This window comes from Bos javanicus, chromosome 1 (genome assembly GCF_032452875.1).
Source record: "Bos javanicus breed banteng chromosome 1, ARS-OSU_banteng_1.0, whole genome shotgun sequence".
Lineage (NCBI taxonomy): Eukaryota > Metazoa > Chordata > Mammalia > Artiodactyla > Bovidae > Bos > Bos javanicus.
In genome coordinates, this window is record NC_083868.1 from 72,533,316 (window position 1) to 72,553,416 (window position 20,101).

At 35.9% G+C, this 20,101-nt stretch overlaps 1 protein-coding gene and 1 pseudogene across 5 annotated transcripts in view; one reads left to right on the forward strand and one right to left on the reverse strand.

The window, feature by feature from the left end:
- Positions 1-20,101, forward strand: part of ACAP2 (ArfGAP with coiled-coil, ankyrin repeat and PH domains 2) — a 175,313-nt gene that overhangs the window by 148,492 nt on the left and 6,720 nt on the right. For 4 of the 5 annotated variants that reach the window (XM_061412309.1, XM_061412294.1, XM_061412318.1 and 1 more), the window contains 9 exons: positions 4,042-4,250; positions 4,582-4,651; positions 6,688-6,779; positions 8,139-8,323; positions 9,465-9,557; positions 11,377-11,564; positions 11,966-12,075; positions 13,853-13,963; positions 16,135-16,196. In XM_061412309.1, coding sequence (XP_061268293.1) covers positions 4,042-4,250; positions 4,582-4,651; positions 6,688-6,779; positions 8,139-8,323; positions 9,465-9,557; positions 11,377-11,564; positions 11,966-12,075; positions 13,853-13,963; positions 16,135-16,196 — 1,120 coding nt within the window. The remainder of the gene's footprint in view (positions 1-4,041; positions 4,251-4,581; positions 4,652-6,687; positions 6,780-8,138; positions 8,324-9,464; positions 9,558-11,376; positions 11,565-11,965; positions 12,076-13,852; positions 13,964-16,134; positions 16,197-20,101) is intronic. The other variant, XM_061412325.1, reaches the window with a different exon arrangement.
- On the reverse strand, positions 12,331-12,743 carry LOC133244765 (cytochrome b-c1 complex subunit 7-like; annotated as a pseudogene).

Genomic DNA, 20,101 nt, shown 5'->3' on the forward strand with positions numbered 1-20,101 from the left:
TTTCTATTTCTTCCTGGTCAGTTTTGAAAGTTGTACTTTTCAAGAATTTGTCCATTTCTTCACGTTGTCCATTTTATTGGCATATAATTGTTGATAGTAGTCTCTTATGATCCTTTGTATTTCTGTGTTGTCTGTTGTGATCTCTCCATTTCGTTTCTAATTTTGTTGATTTGATTTTTCTCCCTTTGTTTCTTGATGAGTCTGGCTAATGGTTTGTCAATTTTATTTATCCTTTCAGTTATCCTAAAAATGTCTTTTACAACCTGTTTTACAAAGTAGGATCTTTTTTGTGACTGGGCATAGCATCTAGTCCAATGTTCCTTGTCTTTCAGTCTAGAATAGTTCCTTTTTTTTTTTCCATGACAATGACTTGCTGAAAAGGTTAGACTTTCTGTTCCAGAATTCCTTGTCATAGACTACGACATAGGTGATGTGTATACTTCGTGTTACAATGAGAGAAATACAATATTGTTACCCAACCATTGCTAATGCTAAAATCTTCTTCGTGAAGATAAAGCAGACATGGTGGATTAGGGAGAGGCCAGTGTGATCCCTTCATTGTCATGGTGCATTTCTTTTCTTGTTCCCAGTCTATTAATACTTCATTGCTTTGTATAACAAATCTACTTTGTCTTACTTTAACCCTATAAAGTCTCGTCCCCATCAACCATTCATTTACTAGTTTTGTAGCTGAGCTTGTAATTGTATTGGGAATTGCGAAATGATGATTTTCTAATTCTTTTCCCATATCCATTTATTAACTTGCATTCTTATGTGAAATACAGGTTTTCTTTATCAGTGGAGCTATTTAGTTAGTTTAATAAGAGATGCTTAAATTTTTGCTTTTAATTACCACATTTGGTTGATTTATTAGCTACCTGAAGTGGGGACAGATAAATGTTATGGGGGATATCATTATAAACTCCCGGATTTTAAAAAACATAATGGGTCCCAATTAATTGTGGTAATTACTCTTTTTTCACATTCAAATTATCACACCTTTGTGCAATAAGGACTCATGTGATGCCTTGAAAAATTTCTCTAGTTTTTAGCGGAGTTGTGAGAAGGAACAAATTTAGATGTGTATCCAGATCATATTGATGAGGAAGCTGGTGGATTGCTGAAATGCCTGTGTTAGCAGAATTGTACACCAGGAATAGTAGGGATTACAGGAAAAATAGAGATAGGGCCAACCTAAAATCTACCTAAGTTTGTAACTTGAATAATTTTAGGAACTTTAAAATCTCAATAAAAATATTAGCACAGTTGAATTCCTAATAAATAAACACTATAGTATAGAGGACAGGTAGGGCTTACCTTTAAAAATTGGTGAAGATAGCTTAAAGGAAGGGTACAGAAGGGCTGAGGCTTTGGTGACATGTGCACAACGCATAAATATCAGAGAGAATGGTGTAGTAAACACTTTCAAGTCATAGCACGTGGCCAAAATGAGCCAAGGAGAGTGAAGGGTGGGTGTCATTTGTAGTCCTGTATTCCTTGAGGTGTCCAGCCAGGTTCTGTGTTACCGTACTTTGCTTTCAGCTTCTCTAATTTGGTGCAAAAGCATTAGAGGAATACTGAGAGTGAACCAGCGTGATTTGTGCATTGACATCCTTTTTCTGTGTAATTGCTTACAAGCTAATTCACATTATCAAATATGTTTTAGTAACATAGGTTTTATTTCTTTTTTTAAAATTTAAAGTAATCTGTAACTTACAGAGAGGTTCCAAGTAATGCAAATTATTTTTCCCCTGAACTATTTCAGAGTAAGCAGCTAACATATGGTACACCACCCATTATTAGTTTAGTGAGTTCTTCTCACAACTAGGACATTTCTCCTGTATAATCATAATCAAGAAATGAGCATTGGTACAGTACTACCATTTAATTCTCAAATGTCAAGTTTTAATAGTTGTCCCAGTAGTGTTCTTTACAGCAAAAAGATCTAGTCTAGAAGCACAGGTTTCTTTTAGTTGTCATGATTCTTCAGTTTCCTTCAGTTTTGGTAATAGTCCCTCAATTTTACTTTGACCTTCTTGACCTTGATTGTATCGAAGATTGCAACTTTTATAGAATATCCCCCATTGTTGAAATGTTTACTTACAAAGTTGTGCGTTGTTGGTAGGAGTATTATATAAATTATGCTGTGTTCTTCTCACTGCATCTTCTCAGGTGGCCTGAGATTTTGATTTGTCCCATTTTTGGTGATGTTAACTTTGATGACTTGATTAAGGTAGTGCATGCTAGACATCTCTACTGAAAATACTGTCTTTGTAATAGTATTTTGTATGTATTGGGTGTATGTACTTTGAGACTATGTAAATATTCTTTCCTATTCAAACTTTAATTTTTAAATTTAATTATATGAGGATACAACCCTGTTTTAATCAATGTATTATGATTCATTACTATCATTATTTGTTTTGTTGCTCAGATTGACTCGTTTCTCTAGTGCAGCCCTGGATTCTGTATCCTTTTGACATTTCCCCAACAATCTTGAAGTTCTTCCCTACCTTCTAGCATGATGAGATGTCCTGAGTTCATCTTTTTGTACTTTCTCTGCACCAGCCTTGAAATCAGCAATTTCTTCAAAGTACACTAGTTCTTTTGGGTAGAGAACAGTTTTTAGAAAGCAAAATAAAGGAATATACATGTGTATATATTATTTTACATCTTTACCGCTTTATAAATCTATTTATATTAAAACCATTAGGGCACCTATTGTCATCTCCAGTCCTAATGTAGTACAACAGGGTTTGTTCTAACTTTCTCCCTTTTCATATAAATAACTCCTTTCTCTGAAGTAAGAAATCTGACTTCCTTTATTGTTAGCAGCTTTGCTCATATGCTCAGTCCCCCTGCTGTGACCAGTATGCTTGCTCTGCTGCCATTTCCCACCTGCCAGACTAACACCTCACACCAGGTGGTGCTACCACTTGGTGGTTCCTCTCTGTCTTCAGGCTCTCGTTTCCTTTGTTGGACTGTCTCCCTACGCAGAAATCCTTCTTCCCCTGCTTGGGAACCAGCAACCTGCATGGGGTCACTCTCATCTGAGGGTATGCTCCTCACCCAGCTCAGTCCTCTCTGTAATTCCATATCCCCACACTTTCTTTGCCTAGCCACACTTAATGGCTATTTTTTTTTTTAACTTTACAATATTGTATTGGTTTTGCCATATATCAAAATGAATCCACCACACGTATACATGTGTTCCCCATCCTGAACCCTCCTCCCTCCTCCCTCCCCATACCATCCCTCTGGGTCGTCCCAGAGCACCAGCCCCAAGCATCCAGTATCGAGTTTTCAAGGAGGGCAAGATTATATTTGTGTGAATTCTGTTCTAAAATACTGGCTTATTAAAGTTGAAATGTTTTTAAACCAAAAGACTTTTTAGGCCATATATTTATTTGCATAGGATCCTCAAACTCTGTTTTTGTACTTGGTCATTATTGGTATAGTCTTTGCTGGGCACTTAAAAAGTTAGTTTTTTGCTTATCTGCCACCTTTTGCTTTTCTCCTGGTTTCTCATGAGCTTTTAGACATTGTGCGTTATATTGTTGGTTCACTCTGTAATTATAATTATGCAGTTGATCTGTTCTTTAGTAAAAGGCCATACCATTTTCAGTAATTCACTGCAGTAATTGAAACAACTTGCTTGCAGTTCATTGAATACCTTGGAAAAACTTGGTATAAAATAGTATTTATTTTCTTCTTGAGTCTTAATAGTCTCATGCATACTCTCTCTGTCTCTCATCCTGCATGCTAAATTCCTGTTCCTCTTTCTCTTTGCCTTTTATCTTGTACATACAATCATTGTGTCAAGTTATTTTTTATTAATGTGTTTTTCTGTATAAGACTAAAGGCCAATTGATGGCAGATCCTGTATGTTTTCATTCTTGAACCCCCAGTGTTTAGAACAGTGTCCTTCTTAGGCCCATAATAGGCCTTCAGATTGTTGATTGGCAGCTTTTGTTTGGAGCATGTAGTGTGCAATGTAGTATTACAATCCTTTTTTGTTTTTTTAAATCTTAATTCTTTTAGAAGCTGGATAAGAAATCGTCTCCATCCACAGGGAGCCTGGATTCTGGAAATGAGTCAAAAGATAAGCTATTAAAAGGAGAAAGTGCATTGCAGCGAGTCCAGTGTATACCTGGGAATGCCAGCTGTTGTGACTGTGGTCTGGCAGACCCACGGTGGGCCAGCATCAACCTGGGCATCACCCTGTGTATTGAGTGTTCTGGGATTCATCGGTGAGTAGGCCCGCCTGGGGTGAGAGGCTTCTTTTGGTTAAACACACGTACATGTTTCTTTCCCAGGGGTTAGAGGACTTTCCCTCCTGCCTAATTTTGCTGCCAGTTTGTGTCTTTGTACCTTTTATGAAGTGGATAAAATTCTGGTTTGTGAAGTGATTTCGAGGACTTTGATTCACCATTAACCAGAAGATCTATCCATATGTATATATGTGTTGAGGGCTATATTAGAGACTGTGTCACATTAAGATAGAAAAATCACTTGCATAATGTGCAAATAGAGATTTGAAAGTTTTATATATTGATGCAGTCTTTTCTTTTTCTGACTTAGGAGTCTTGGAGTTCATTTCTCAAAAGTACGATCTTTAACTTTGGATACCTGGGAGCCTGAACTTTTAAAGGTAAAATAAATATTTGCTTTAAAATATTTTATGTTTTCACATAAAAGTCAAGATTTTTTAAATTTATTTATTCTTTTGCCACTTGGCTATGCAGGATCTTAGTTCCCCAACGAGCAATCAAACCTGTGCCCTCTGCAGTGGAAGGGCAGAGTCCTAACCACTGGACCACCAGGGAATCCCCAAAAGTCAATATTTTAGAATCTGGATTTGCAAATGTATGAGTTTCTCAATGCCAACAGTGAATTAAATTGTATCGGAATATATCTGATGTTATTTTGGCAAATCTGGTGTTTTCTTACTGTTTTTTTTAAGTTGCTAAGCTTAAGTAGCACTCCTAATTGTATGTCAGTTCACTTTTTTAAGGAGACTAGCACCCTTGCATTTTTATGTTTTCTCAAAAATTAGATTCTGTGCCTTAATTTTAATATTTTGTAATTATATAATTTTTTATTAAGAATATGAGATATTGTCAGAGTGAGCTGCATAACAGGTTGGTATATCATGTTATTATGGCATTATTTTAGCATAGGCACATTTGAAAATTTACATATGTCAGGGGTAGTAGTCATCAAATTAAGACATCCTTTTTCCCTGTGTAAGGATTCATACCTATGAAAGTGCCATAAATAATTTTAGATCATCACTGGGTTTTTGATAAGTGAAAGTAAAAGTTGCCCCGTCATGTCCAGCTCTTTGCGACCCCATGGACTATACAGTCCATGGAATTCTCCAGGCCGGAATACTAGAGTGGGTAGCTTTACCCTTTTCCAGGGGATCTACCCGACCCAGGATTGAACCCACGTCTCTCGCATTGCAGGCAGATTCTTTATCAGCTGAGCCACCAGGGAAGCCTAAGAATACTGAAATGGGTAGCCTATCCCTTCTCTAGATATTCCCAACCCAGGAATCGAAATGGGGCCTCCTACACTGCAGGCGGATTCTTTACCATCTGAACTACCAGGAAGCCCAAGACTTTCAAAATTTATACTGATTAATAATGTAGCCATTTTAATTCCCACTGTTTAGTTTACCTATTGTTAAAAATGGTAGCTTAAAGGATGTAGTGTATTCTACATTTATTTGTCTGAAAATTGTGTTTCTTAATGCATTTGTGTTTTTATTTCAATCCATAGATAAACACATAATCCTTTCAATTATGTAAAGTAAAAAAGTTTTCTTTGTGGAATTACTGTGTAAACCTCTAAATGGAAGTGATAAGTTGGCTCATATGATAGAGCCCTATTTGTATAGATTGTATAAATTGATATGAAATCAAAGAAGGAGTAAGGGGGAGGTGGGAGCTAGAAATCTAACTTCTGCCTCAACTGTGGGTAGATATGAACTCATTGGATTCATTTTAGAAATTTTGGTTGAAACACAGCTGTCTGATACTTTTAAAAAAATACTAAAGCAATATTTAGAAATGTAAATAAAATCTAAGGAGAAAATGTGTGTGTGTTAGTCATTCATTTATGTCCAAATCTTTGCAACCCCATGGGCTGTAGCCTGCCAGGCTCCTCTCTCCATGGTATTCTCTAGGCAAGAGTCCTGGAGTGGGTTGCCATTTCCTTCTCCAGGAGATCTTCCCTACCCAGGAATTGAACCCGGGTCGCCTGCATTTCAGGCAGATTTTTAACTGTCTGAGCCACCAGGGAAGCCCAAGGAGAAAATAGTTTACTTCAGTTCTGAGTTGTTTAAAGCTTAACCTATCTGGACTTAGGCTTCTTTTTTTTGGTTAACTTAGCTAATGTTGTGGGTATATAGCCTTGTGCTAACCACAGTGGAGGGATAGAAGTCTGGCAGAAGATGTGTGAGGAGAAACCCTGTCTTAAAGAGTAGTAATCTAAGGGAGGTATTCTGGTGAAAAATGGAAAAATGCTGATAATGCTCTCAGTCCTCATTTCATTTTGTTTAACTTTCAGCATCATTGTGATATATGCATTTTCAGAACTTGCAAAGAATTAAGTATTTGCTTAAGGATTAATATAGTATATTTTAGGAAATTATAGCTTATTTTCTGTCTCTCTGCCAAACAGCTTATGTGTGAGTTGGGGAATGATGTTATAAATAGAGTTTATGAAGCTAATTTGGAAAAAATGGGAATAAAGAAACCGAATCCAGGACAAAGGTACTGTTTCAGTTGTGTTAAAATGTTACTGCGTCCCCCCATCTTGAATATAGCTATTATTTTATTTCCCTTTAATTGATATGTAATATTGAAACAGTGGTTCAGAGAGATCATTACTGCTTTGGTTAAAATGTGGCTGTTTCTTTCTTGGGTTTGTTAATTAGATTGTATTTGATAGTCAGATAATAAATTATAATCTCTAGATGAGAGAGAAGCTTAAAAATTAAGGCTCTGCAAAGGAATATAAAACCTCTTACTAGCAAGTAAAGTAGACAAAGTTCTACTAGTTGCAGGCCTTTAAAAAGAGATAATCTGTTCATTAATGTCTCCAAGGGTCAAGTTTCTATACCTACAATGAATAATTTTTGCATTTTTGACTTTGTTTAGCAAATAATTGTTAATTACGTATTTCCTACATCGCATTTTTATATTGAGGGATTACCGTTGAAAAGGGTGACTTCTGGTAAGGGAGAGTACTTACTTAATTGCTGTGTTTTAAGTTTTACTTCCAGTCCTGTTCATGGAGACTTATTGAATGAAGTGGCAAAGAGTGCCTTCAATGTGGATAATTAGTTTTGTTGTTCATGTTATTTTTAATCTTTATGTTTCTTTATATTAAATATTAAAACTTTGCCATAATCCTATATTTGACTATATCTTTATGATAATTTTAAAAAGGTATTGCTCTCTAAACCAATACCGTTTAAATCAGATTCTTATTTTTGTGCAAAACTATGGTTTGAGTTATCTCAGACCTTGAGATATCCTATTTTAGCCAAAGACTTAGGCATTTTAGAAAGATGTAAGTAGGAAAAGGTATAGAAGAAACTTGACAAGTTTTGTAGTTGTATCATAAATCAAAAATTCTAAGTGTGATACTTTTTTGGGTCCCCTTTAAGTTAAAAATGCTGTGTTGTGTTAAAGTAATTGTCTTATGAAAACTTACGGTCATGACTAGTGGTAATTCAGTGTGTGACATTATTTATTGGAGTAAAAATAGAATTGAAGTTAATTTCTATAAATTTAATCATGTTTTGGTAGTTTTCATTCTTTAAAAAGCAACAGGGAATATGTGTAGAAATGAATGAGCATAGAAATTAAGAGACTAAGAATGCTGTGTTAATACTGTGACTTTTCAGTTGGTTGATTATTTATATTCATTTAAACATGAAATCATAGTTCATTAAATATTTGGAAGGAAAACATGTTGCAGAATGTTGGAAATACATAAAACTTTTTAACTAGTATTATGTTTAGTGACTTTCTTTGAAAAATTCAGTATGTAATGACTTCTTTTCACTGTTGGCCATGCTAAGAGATTAAGCAGAACATCATGATGTTTTTATATATACCAACCAGACAGGAGAAAGAGGCGTATATCAGAGCAAAATATGTGGAGAGGAAATTTGTGGATAAATACTCTATGTCATCATCACCTCCTGAGCAGGAAAAAAAGATTGTCTCCAAAAGTTGTGAAGAAAAGAGGCTGAGCATTTCTAAACTTGGGCCAAGTGAACAAATTAGAGCATCTCCTCAGAGTTCAGGTATTACACTTTATTTGTTGTTTGTATAAGTCACTTGCTTAATTTCTGAATTAGTAGCTGTTGTAGATTTTTTAAATGCTGAAAGCACATCTTCTTCTATATATCCTAAGGAAAAATTGGATTTCTTTGTCTTTAAAATAGTTAAATATAAACAGTCTCCTGGTAATTCACATTCCTACATACAGTTGACCCTTGAAAAACTCAGGGGTTGGGGTACCAACTCTCCACTCAGTTGAAAATTCACATGTGATTTTTAGTTGGCCCTCCATGTATGTGCTGCCTCCGTATCTGCTCTGTAGTTCCTCTGTATCACTGGTTCCGCATCCATGAGTTCTACCAATCCCAGATCATGTGGTACTGTAGTATTTTGTACTGAAAAAAAAAATCTGTGTATAGGTGGACCATGTAATTTAAACCTGTGTTGTTTAAGGGCCAACTGTAATGTATCTATCCTAGGGAATAAAACTGCTTAAAATCCAAGGGGAGATGGGAATTACAGATTTATCATGCAAAAAGCCCTAAATATCTGATTAACCACCTAATATCCTTCCTGTTTCTTCCTCCTAAAATTTTCCCAATAACGTTTTTTCCTGCCCTCTTCCCTTCTTACGGCCTGCTTTGTGCTTTGCTAACTTGCATGTCCCCAGTGGTTGCTGTAAATAGCGACGAGGCCAGGCGGGAGTCTCTCTTCTGTCCTGATGAGCTAGATTCACTCTTCTCCTACTTTGATACTTCTTCAAAACTACGTAGTAGTAAGTACTACTCTTGTGGAGCATTCCAAGTCTGTGCCAGTGGTCATTGTGTGGTGTGGCCATTTCTCTAGATGTTACCCATTGTCTCAGAATTGCACATTGCTTACCGTCATACGATAAATTAATGCTTTACTATCCCTGACACATTCTGGGGTAATGAGAATGAGATATGTTACGACTCTGAAAATAAGTTTATTTCTAGGCTTCATGACTGATTCATATTTTGATAAGTGAAGTGTACCAAAGAATTAAAATTGTGAAAAGTTTATTCTGGTGGTGGCTGAGTTCATGTTGATGTTTCAGAGTTCATTTTAAAATCTCGTTGTTTGTGGGACTTTTTTCTTAATGGTTCAAAACTTTAATCTCTAGCTGGTTTTTCTTTAAAACAGTCAAAAGTAATGACAGTGGAATCCAGCAGAGCTCTGATGATGGAAGAGAATCTTTACCCTCCACAGTGTCAGCCAATAGTTTATATGAACCTGGTGAGTTTGGTGAAATTCAGTGTTAAATGATATTGTTTGCTGGAAAATGCATGTGAAATGTGAAATGCCAAGTCTGATTGAATAGTTTCTAAAGGAAGTGGTTAATCTTTTAGAAGGTACTAAGGGGAAGTTCGGAGAAGGCAATGGCACCCCACTGCAGTACTCTTGCCTGGAAAATCCCATGAATGGAGGACCCTGGTGGGCTGCAGTCCATGGAGTCGCTAAGAGTCTGACACGACTGAGCGACTTCCCTTTCACTTTTCACTTTCATGCATTGGAGAAGGCAATGGCACCCCACTCCAGTACTCTTGCTTGGAAAATCCCGTGGACGGAGGAGCCTGTTAGGCTGCAGTCCATAGGGTCGCTAAGAGTCGGACACAACTGAGCGACTTCACTTTCACTTTTCGCTTTCATGCACTGGAGAAGGAAATGGCAGCCCACTCCAGTGTTCTTGCCTGGAGAATCCCAGGGACGGGGGAGCCTGGTGGGCTGCCATCTATGGGGTCGCACAGAGTCGGACACGACTGAAGCAACTTAGCACTTAGCAAGGGGAAGTTAATACTGCTGAATGAGAAAGCAGCTATTTCTTTTCATATTTGGAAGTTCTGTCCTAGCTGTGTATTTTCCTAAGCCTCATGACATGTGCTGAAAGTAACTTGTCAATAACTAAAGGTAATTTTTAATGCATGTGAACTGTATGTCTTATTATCTGTTATCTTTTGGGGGACTGTCTTTTTACATATGTAATTATACATGTTTATTTTTGGCTGCACTGGGTCTTCATTGCTTTCTTTGCGCGGGCTTTCTTCTAGTTGCGGTGAGTAGGGCCTGCTGTCTAATTGAGGTGTGCAGGCTTCTCAGTGCAGTGGCTTCTCTTGTTGCAAAGCACAGGCTCTAGATCTAGCCTCTTGGACTTTAGTAGTTGCAATTTGTGGGCTCTAGAGCACAGGCTCAGTAGTTGGGGCACACGGGCATGTGTACTTCTCGGCATGTGGAATCTTCCCAGACCAGGAATCGTACCCCTGTCCCCTGCATTGGCAGGTGGATTCTTACCCTCCTTGTAAGAGGAAAGTCCCTGGCTGTCTTGTCTTGTCAGGAGAAAGAGATCAGCAAATCCACCCTCCATCCCACAATTAGGGATGCCCACCCGTGCCATCGCCCCCAATTAGGTTTTTCTTCTAACTTGTACTTTCCTCCTGTTTCTTTCCTTTATGATTTCAGCGGCTTTGATTTTGCAGAATACTCGATAGAAAGCATTCTTTATGTTATTTGAACTGCTTGTACTGCAAATTGTGCTGGTGTTGGACCATCCCAGGAATAAAGTGAGGTTTGGTCTAGTAGTGAAATTCTTTCGAGGTTGTTACTGCGTCTTCTGAGTCCCTAAGTCCAGGCTTATAGTCAGATACCTAATTGTAGTCTAATACAGAGTAATCTACCTACATGTCAGACACTGGCAAGATCACAGAGAGCTGATGTACTAGTCAATGTATTTAAAAGAGAAGAAGGCTGTGGGGAGTGATTAGTCTATAGGAAATAAGGTACCTTTGTGAAAATCTTACATCACAATTTCATACTGTGATACAAGTAAGAGTTTGATTTTTTAAAAAGCTGTGGTAAGTTACATATAACATAAACATTTACCATCTTAACCATTTTCAGGTGCACAGCTCAGTGGCATTAAGTCGTTCACACTTTGTGCTGCCATTGCCACCATCTATCCCCAGAATTCTTAACCTTACAAAGAATAAGAAGCAATGACTTCCCATTCTCTCCCTCCCTGCCAAGGGCTCATTTTTATTTATTTGTGTTTGTTTTTCAGAGGCAGAAAGGCAAGATTCTTCTGTGTTTCTTGACTCAAAACATCTTAATCCAGGACTCCAGCTTTATAGGGCTTCATATGAAAAAAATCTTCCTAAAATGGCTGAGGCTTTGGCTCACGGTGCAGATGTGAACTGGTCTAATTCCGAGGAAAACAAAGCAACACCACTTATTCAGGCTGTATTAGGGGTATGAATTTGTAAATTCAGGTTTTCAGTGGTAATAGAACATAAAAAATCATAATTCATTTTGAGCATAACTTTACATTATAGTTTGCTTTAAGAGGTGGGTTGGAAAATAGAAGCAGCAGCTAGTAGTTATTTCTGAATATCGCTTTGTGTAAGTTCAATTTTTTTCTTCATGGAAGGGAATTCTAGTAATGAAAGTAGTGGGTTTTGCTAGATTGCAGACTGCAAATAGAATCCCAGTTAGAAGTAGTTCTTGGGAAGAAAATAATATAATTTATCATTTCTGTGCTTTTGCTGGGGGGCATTTTCTCTTTTTGGCTATTAAAGTAAATACTCTGTTTTTAATAGAAATATATAGTCATTCACTTTTTGCCCATTGTTGTCTTCTTTTTTCCTTCTAAGGGCTCTTTGGTTACATGCGAGTTTCTCCTACAGAATGGTGCTAATGTGAACCAAAGAGATGTGCAGGGACGGGGACCATTGCACCATGCCACCGTCTTGGGGCACACGGGGTAAACTGTTGTGCTTATATATTTAAGTAGATTTTATTTGAAAAAATTAATTTGAAATAATCTTTTGCTCTTTGGTTAAGATCGTTACGCAGTTTGTAAGGTGATACTTTCTGTGACTTACATTGTCATGGTAGAACTTGAAATTTAAAAAAATTTCAGGAAAAAATATTGTTACTTTTCAATAAGTAACAATAATACTGTTGTTTGTCAATAAGAAAATTGACAGACTTAGTTTTTTTTTCAACAATAATTATAATATTTATTTAAAGTAATACATTTACAGCCAAAATAGTTCTACATTGTACATTTCAGGTTTAACCAACTTCATAAAAATACTTGAGAACAGCTGTATCCATAGATTTAGACTACTGAATTATTTCTTTGCCCATTCTTCTCTCTTTTCTTTCCCGAATAACCTCTTTCAGATACGGTTCAAGATAGAATTTATCCTCCTCATATTTTGTCCACTGCTCTTTAGGCAGGATCTGCTGCCTCATGCTGAGGTCCAGTGCTCTCTTAATGCGAAACACTCTGTCATTATAAAGGTTCTCATATATTGTGTCATCTCACATTAAGCCCAGTTTATTGAACCCAGCAGCGTTGTAATACCATTTTCGAATACCCTCCAGCCACCCGATTGATGCTTAAACAGCCGGCCGGCCCGCCATGTTGACCTGACACAGAAGCGTTGCCTCCTGACAGACTTACTTTGAACTTTACTAATTATTTATATAGATCTCTTAGAATTTAAAACTGTCACTGAAATTGTGGCAGTTTTACAAGACAACTTAATGTGTTGGTATCTTTTTATGTATATAAATACATACATACAGTATTTCTGTATTTATACATTATGTACATAGGACACACATTTGGGGGAAATTTTGTAACTTTGTAAATTTTAGCTTTCCTACAAGGTGGTTAATTCTTATTTTGTGCTATTGATGTTGTGATTTCTGGACCAGTATTTAGATGCACAGAACAATAAAGCCATACAATGGGCTTTCTACTAGAGGGTACAAATAAACTCAAAATTTGGCCTTATATATATATTTATAATAAAGGTCACTTTTTTTTAATAAAATACCTCAGGATCTGCAGTTTTTATTACTTGGACAGGCAAGAAGCTGTCCTTTTTTAATGTTTATTTATAACTAGTCTTCTGTTTTCATCCTAGCTTGTTTTCTTTCTCTCTGTTAGCAAGAAGATTCAGTTCAATAACTTTATCATAAAAACTCTTCTTTATAAAAGCTTAGATTTAACTCATCCTTTTTATCTTCTTTTTAATCATGATTATTCCCATTTTACTTCATGGACTCAGTTTATCATTTTTTCATTTTTGTCAGTTTCTTGAAGTTATGAGTGTTTGTGAGGAGTACAGCAGCGAGATTACTTCCCATTTGTTGCTATTGTATTAGCGTTAATATTTTATGATGTTAACATTGCCTTGGCTTCCTTCTTTTCCTCGATAATGACCTCGAGTGCTTTTTATTTAAGTTTATAGGTATCTGTGTATACCTTTTTATAATATTCTTTGAGGGTAGGGGCCATAATTTATACATCCCACTATACTATGTATTGATCCAGATTAAATGTGAAAATACCTGAGAGTTATAAAATGTTGATCATGGTAGATTTTTATTATCAGAGTCAATAGTTAATAAAATAAATCTTTGTAGAATGAATCAAGAATTTCCTAATGAAGATGTTATATCTTTAAATAGTGCTTTTTATTTTTTAAGGTGAATACTAATTTTTTTTTAATTGGCAATATCAGGCAGGTATGTTTATTTCTAAAAAGAGGTGCCAATCAACATGCCACTGATGAAGAAGGGAAGGACCCTTTGAGTATAGCTGTGGAAGCAGCCAATGCTGATATAGTGACCTTGTAAGTGTTTTCACATGATTATTTCCCATACATTTTATTACTTATACAGGGTTTTAACATAGAATTTCCTGTGTAGGTGTGAAATTTAAACTTGGTTATTTACTAGAAGCCATTTACTTTTCTAAGCACATTAAATGTATGAAGCCTGTTACATATATGAAATTACTTGGTTCCCACCTCAAGACTATGAGGAAGGTTTTATTATTACAGCCCCATTTTATAAGGAAGGCAAGCTACAGATAATTGTAGAAACTAGTAAATGGTGGAGCTGGAATTTGAAACCAAGAATTCTGTCTCTAAACCTGTGTGCTTAGCTACTTTTGTTTTACTTCCTGGCCAGTAGGAATAGAATATCAGTGACTTTTCTGAACTGGGTTCTTTAACTCTCAGTACAGTACTGGAGTGAGAGTTGGATTGGTTAGTAATGGGCAATTTTACTACTACCTCAAGAATTAGGGGATTATAAGCAGGGAGTGCAATTGCATCGATGTTAGTAACTTGCAGTTGCATTGCCTTTGTGCACTGATACTTAGGGGACCTTTTTGTGATTATTTTTTAAAAAGAATTTTTCACAAGAGTACTCTATTTTGAGGTAAAAAGATTTGTTTTGGAATGTTTGAATACAAATTAATATTACCTGTTAAAGAACCTTGAGGTCTTTGATTTTCATCTTGGATCAGAGTTGTTCATTACACTTGAAATCTAGGAATGTGGTTGTCACCTACCCTTTACCGTTATGTAGGAAGTCTCAAACATATGTTGTATGAATCACTTTTTCTTTCTATTCTGAATGAAGCCCATGATTGTTGGTTCTCTGTTAACTAAATAAAGACAGTTCCATTTACACTACTGAATTTCATTCAGTTACAAAGAGGAGCTCCCTTGACTATCTTGAACTCCAGAGTTCCCACTGAGAATTCTTGCCATATATATCACCCCTCCCTGACCCCTGCCAGACTAAAACAAAACAAAAAACCAAAAGAGAGAAATGTATTTTCTCTGTACCTAGCTTCACTTCCTCACTGGAGGGTTTATTGATACTATGGAGACTATTATAGGAAACTGTAGATCTGTTAAATCATTATAGACTTAATATTGGAGAAAGCTAAGTTATTAAAGAAAAGATAGGAGTGATATAGCAGAATTACATTAACGCTGGCTGTAGTTTCCCAGGCAGTTCTTATAGTGGTGGCCTTTCTTTCCCCAAAATATGTTCCCAAATTCTCTAAATTTTCTCATTTTGTTTTACTTGAGGCTGTCAGTTTCACTTAAAATTTATTGAAATAAGCAGCCTCTCTGAAAGGTTCAAATACCAAAAAGGGAGACTTACTATCTTGCTATTATGAATTCACACAATGGTTGAAAAAGGAAATGGCAGCAAATTGTGGTACTTTGGAGATAAAAAACAGCCTGTTTCAGATGCTGCAGTTGCCAGAGAGAGCATATTAGAAGAAGGTGATGGAAGTCTGGGAGGGCAATGAGTATTTGGTGGCCTGAAGGACAGGCAAAAGAGTAGGAGAGGGGCACCACAGATAAGATTTGTGTTTCAAGATGTTGCTTGAAATTAGTAAGAAAATGAGAGGAAATTCACTAATTTTCTTAATCCAGTGCTATAGGTCTTCCTGCTGCCAGGTAAATAACCCAAAAAGAATATATAATCAATATGGTAACTGTGCGAAAATCTTAGTAGCCTGTGGTCATTTATTATAATGTCTGTATGTCAGAATATATCCCAAGTATTTATAGATAACACATGCTATTTATACATTTGGAACTACCATATCTCAGGATGAACCAGATTGAACTTATGACAGGCTATTGCTTCCATTTTATAGAAGCAATAATTTCGAAGGTTGGCAGTTAAAGTCTAACAGGTTCACTAGAAGTCAGGAATTCTGTGTGCCTGGAGGAAGCAAGCTGCTGGTGGTGCTGCAAGGAACCTGCTTAAAACTGAAACTCACTTTTTAGAAATCTTTTATTGTCTTCTGTGATAAGAATTGTTTACTTTGTATCTCAGATTGTTGGGTCTAATAAACAAAAAGTCCTTTTGTTTCAGGCCAAATAACTGGTAAAAGAAAAAATTACATGAGTATGTGTCTTAGTTGTATATAATTCAGTAGTTTATGAATATTTATATTGTATAACTTACCTAAAACATTCTTTAATTTTAGGTTACGTTTAGCAAGAATGAATGAAGAGATGCGGGAATCAGAAGGACTTTATGGACAGCCAGGTCAATATTCTACTAATAACCATACTGAAATGCAATATAAGAAATGCATTCAGGAATTTATCAGTTTACAATTGGAAGAGTCATAGTTCTTTAGCAAACTAACAATACTATATAGAGTTTTTATAAATTACTTGTAAATTGTGAGTTGTTAGCTATGTACTGTACTTACTGAATTCTTGGGAGTGGCTCACTCTTGAGCCTTTAAAACTCCATAACTACTCGTATTACAGTACGCATTTACTTGCTGTATTTAACTCTGGCTACTGACTTCTTTATCTGCTGTACAGATGTCTTCCATATACATTCCAGTGAGGTGAATGGAATGATAATGTATCTTTATACACTTATAGCAGCACAACAGTCATTTTCTTTTTGGCTGTCAAGTGAATATCACAGAATTGTTTTCTTTTGGTTATTCAGGGAATTTCTATAAGTTGTGTTCAGGGAAAAAAAAGACAAATCACTATGTGTTGACATATAAAAGGTCAGTATGGAAAATACCTAGAAAACATTTATTGAATTACAAGTTCTGTATTTGACCTAAAAATGAGTTAAAGGTTTAAAAATAAAGTTTACCAGTAGGTTAAAAAGTCCATAATGGGAATAGAGTTAGTTTAAAAGGTAGTGGGAAAAGGTCCAATTTTATCTTGTAGCTTTGCCCTAAGTAATTGTACAATATTTGTTGGATAAATGGAAGTATTTCAAGCAGCATTTTGTGAACTTGATGGCAAAGTAGATGTATTCTTATTAAGAGAAATCTCAACTCAGGATCAGCTCAAGTCTCATTTTGCATAATTTTTATCTTTGAGTCGAGATGTAAGAAAATTAAGAAATGCTGCTGATCAGATTTCGTTCTTTGATGAAAACATCCTGATTAGACATTCTTCACAAAGAAGAGAGTAATAATTAGATCTCCAGTTTCATGAATTTGAGTATATGAATTACTAATTTATCTGTTTTAAATTCATATACATGCTGGTTAAAAAGTTTAGGAATCCGTGACTAAAATAATAGAGACTGTTCAGTTCTCAGTGAGTATGTGTAATTATTTTCAATCAGTACTCATATTTTAAAAGTGGCTTGTAATATCATCTATCTTTCCTGTTTAATTGTGTTTTGAAATTTCTGTACTTTATGCTAGCTTTAGCCAGCATTTTTACTTTTATTTTTACTTTACTTTTATTTTAACCCGATATAACTTAAGATATATGGGACCATTCCTTTCTCAGAGGACTGTATTTATTACTTTTTGGGGGGGTCTAATTTAAATAGGGAACAAGTAAGAACTTTGAGAATAGAGGCACTTCAGCTAGATACTTCTAATCTAGGGTGTCCCACTTTAATCCTATGGATCAAACAATATGACTGATTCATGATATACCAAGATGTAAGAGTGCTGATAAAGGGTGAAATCTCAGCATTAATTCTGAATTTCACCCATTTGTTTTAAACTTGAATGTTAGACTTTAAAAATGTTATAATTTTGTAACAGATATACTTAAGTGGTAGTATTACTAGGCCATTTTTGAGGCCTTTGTGTTTAAGCACTTTAAAATAAAAATTATTCAAAGAATATGACCCGATAGGCTAGGATAAGAGTGAATTTCAGGATTTTAGTTTAAACGGTTTTTTTTCCTTGACATTTTCAATGTAAATGTCTGGTCAGCTGCTCTTTCCTTAGGGTATTTACTGATGAAGCTGCACCCAGCTGATTAGTCAGAAGGTCAGGGGGTGACTTTTTTCTGGAGCTGGGACTTTGAAAGGACAGGTCCTCTTATGTTCTTGCAGCTTCTATTTCCATCTAAACTGTTGGTCTTCTGCCCCTATCTGGGAGCATTCAAATGGTTCTTTCAATGTCATTTTATGTATAAGTTTATGAGTATATACCTTCTGCTCTGGAGAAGGAAACGGCAACCCACTCCAACATTCTTGCCTGGAGAATTCCATGGACAGTGGAGCCTGGTGGGCTACGGTCCATGGGATCGCAAAGAGTTGGACACGACTGAGCACACAGCACAGTACCTTCTGCTCAACAGTGGAAAAATAAGAGTTTTCCAATTTATTTGAATGAAAATTTGAAGGGAAAAAAAGGCTTATTAAAAAAAAAAAGCAAGGTTTCCTGCTATAGTCAAATCTTAGTTTAGAAAAGATTAAAAAAAAAGAGCAGAAGTCTGGAAATGGTATACCAGCAGAATAAAATGAGATTCTCATTTGGTAATAACTAGATTTTAAATTCATTTAGGTGGTCTCGTATTTAAAGCAAAACAACTTTATACTTATACAGGTGACATGGTGAAATAGCTCAGCAGTTACTCTCTGAGCCTTTTCCTTTGTGAGTCTTTGGAGAGCAGATATTTTTGCTCAGGCTGCAGGTCTCTTTTCCTCTTTGCTTATCACTGTATATTTCCCTCTCATAGATTTTGGTTGGTTGTTTTAGCTAGATCCTTTGTTGTTGTTGCCTAGCAATAGATGGAAAACCTCAGAATTCTGGGTAGTTTTAAAATGCAGGTATCTTCAGTCTTTTCATTATGAAGATCTCTTCCATTTAAAAGACTCAGATATAATCTTTGGGAATCATGGACCTGTTTCTAGGAAACTCCACTTTTGAACTTTCTGTCTACAACCCTAACGACCTGAGACTTTCTATTTTTTGCATTGTGACCCAAGAGCACACATTTCCTGAGGGGAAGATGCATCCCTCCTTGTCAGTTCCTACAACTCTTAAGAGGACTAGGTGGATGCGTGCAGTATCACATCCTGCTCTCAATTGTTGGAAACTAGTTTGGTGGTTCCCACGGTCTCTGGCTCTATGACTCCTCTTGATTGTTGGCAGAGTTTCTCAACCAGTTGAAAATCACTGCTTTAGTGAACCACTACTAATTATGTGAGTATGTTGCTGGTGAAGACTGATCATTGATCCAGTCAGTTGCAAAAAGGAAGCCGTGATCAGTCCAGAGGGGCAGGGTCATTCGCTGATCACGTGGGAGCAGGGTCTCCCATGCTGCCAGATCTTTGAGGGGAGTACATTTTAAGAGCAAAATTAGCAAAATCTTGGATCATAGCTGCTCTTGCAGTGTTTCTTCTGAATACCAAAAATCAAACACTATTTTAAACCATCTGTGGAAATATAGCAGTCCACATTTTAAAAACTCAGAACTGTCCAAGCACATAGAAGAGTTAGCTTGCTGAAGAGAAATAGAATGTGATTAAGTAATTTAAAGAATTTAACTTAGTATTTCAAATATTGGGTGGTTAGTTGTTTATTGTTTATAATAAACTGTTAAATGTACTTATGAACTTTCCAGGGCAACATATTCTGGGTTATTGTTTATGTATTCTAGTGTAGACAAGTTATATTTGCCATGGGAAACATTCTGAATGATCAAAATTGTATTTAAAGAATCACATTGAAGTTCTATTTGTAGTTCAATTTGTGTTAACTATATTAAATATCTTAGTCACTATTGTTACGTCATGTTTGCTTTTTGACAACACATTTTGAGGCCTAAGAAAGGTATTATATTCATAGTCCCTTAATTAACATTTGGTTAGAAACAATATTAATGAAAAGTTTTGTGTATGTATGTGAAGGTTAGACTTACTTTTGTACTGTATTAACTCTTAAAATGTATTCAGTAAGTGAAACCAATGATTAGTGTAGCACCAACCCCTTCCTTCAAGGAAGCATTTAATTCAGTGAATAAAAAAATGTTATTATCTGTTTTGCATGGTACAATGGTTCTACTAAAATGTACTTGTGTAGTAGGTACTAGATAATTTAAAAACAAAAACTGGAAAACCACAAAAAGAAAAAAAAAATCTCACAGCTTGTTATACAAAATATGCATTGCTAATAGTAGAAGCCATATATTGCCATTGTACTGTTGTAATACTGAAGATTGACT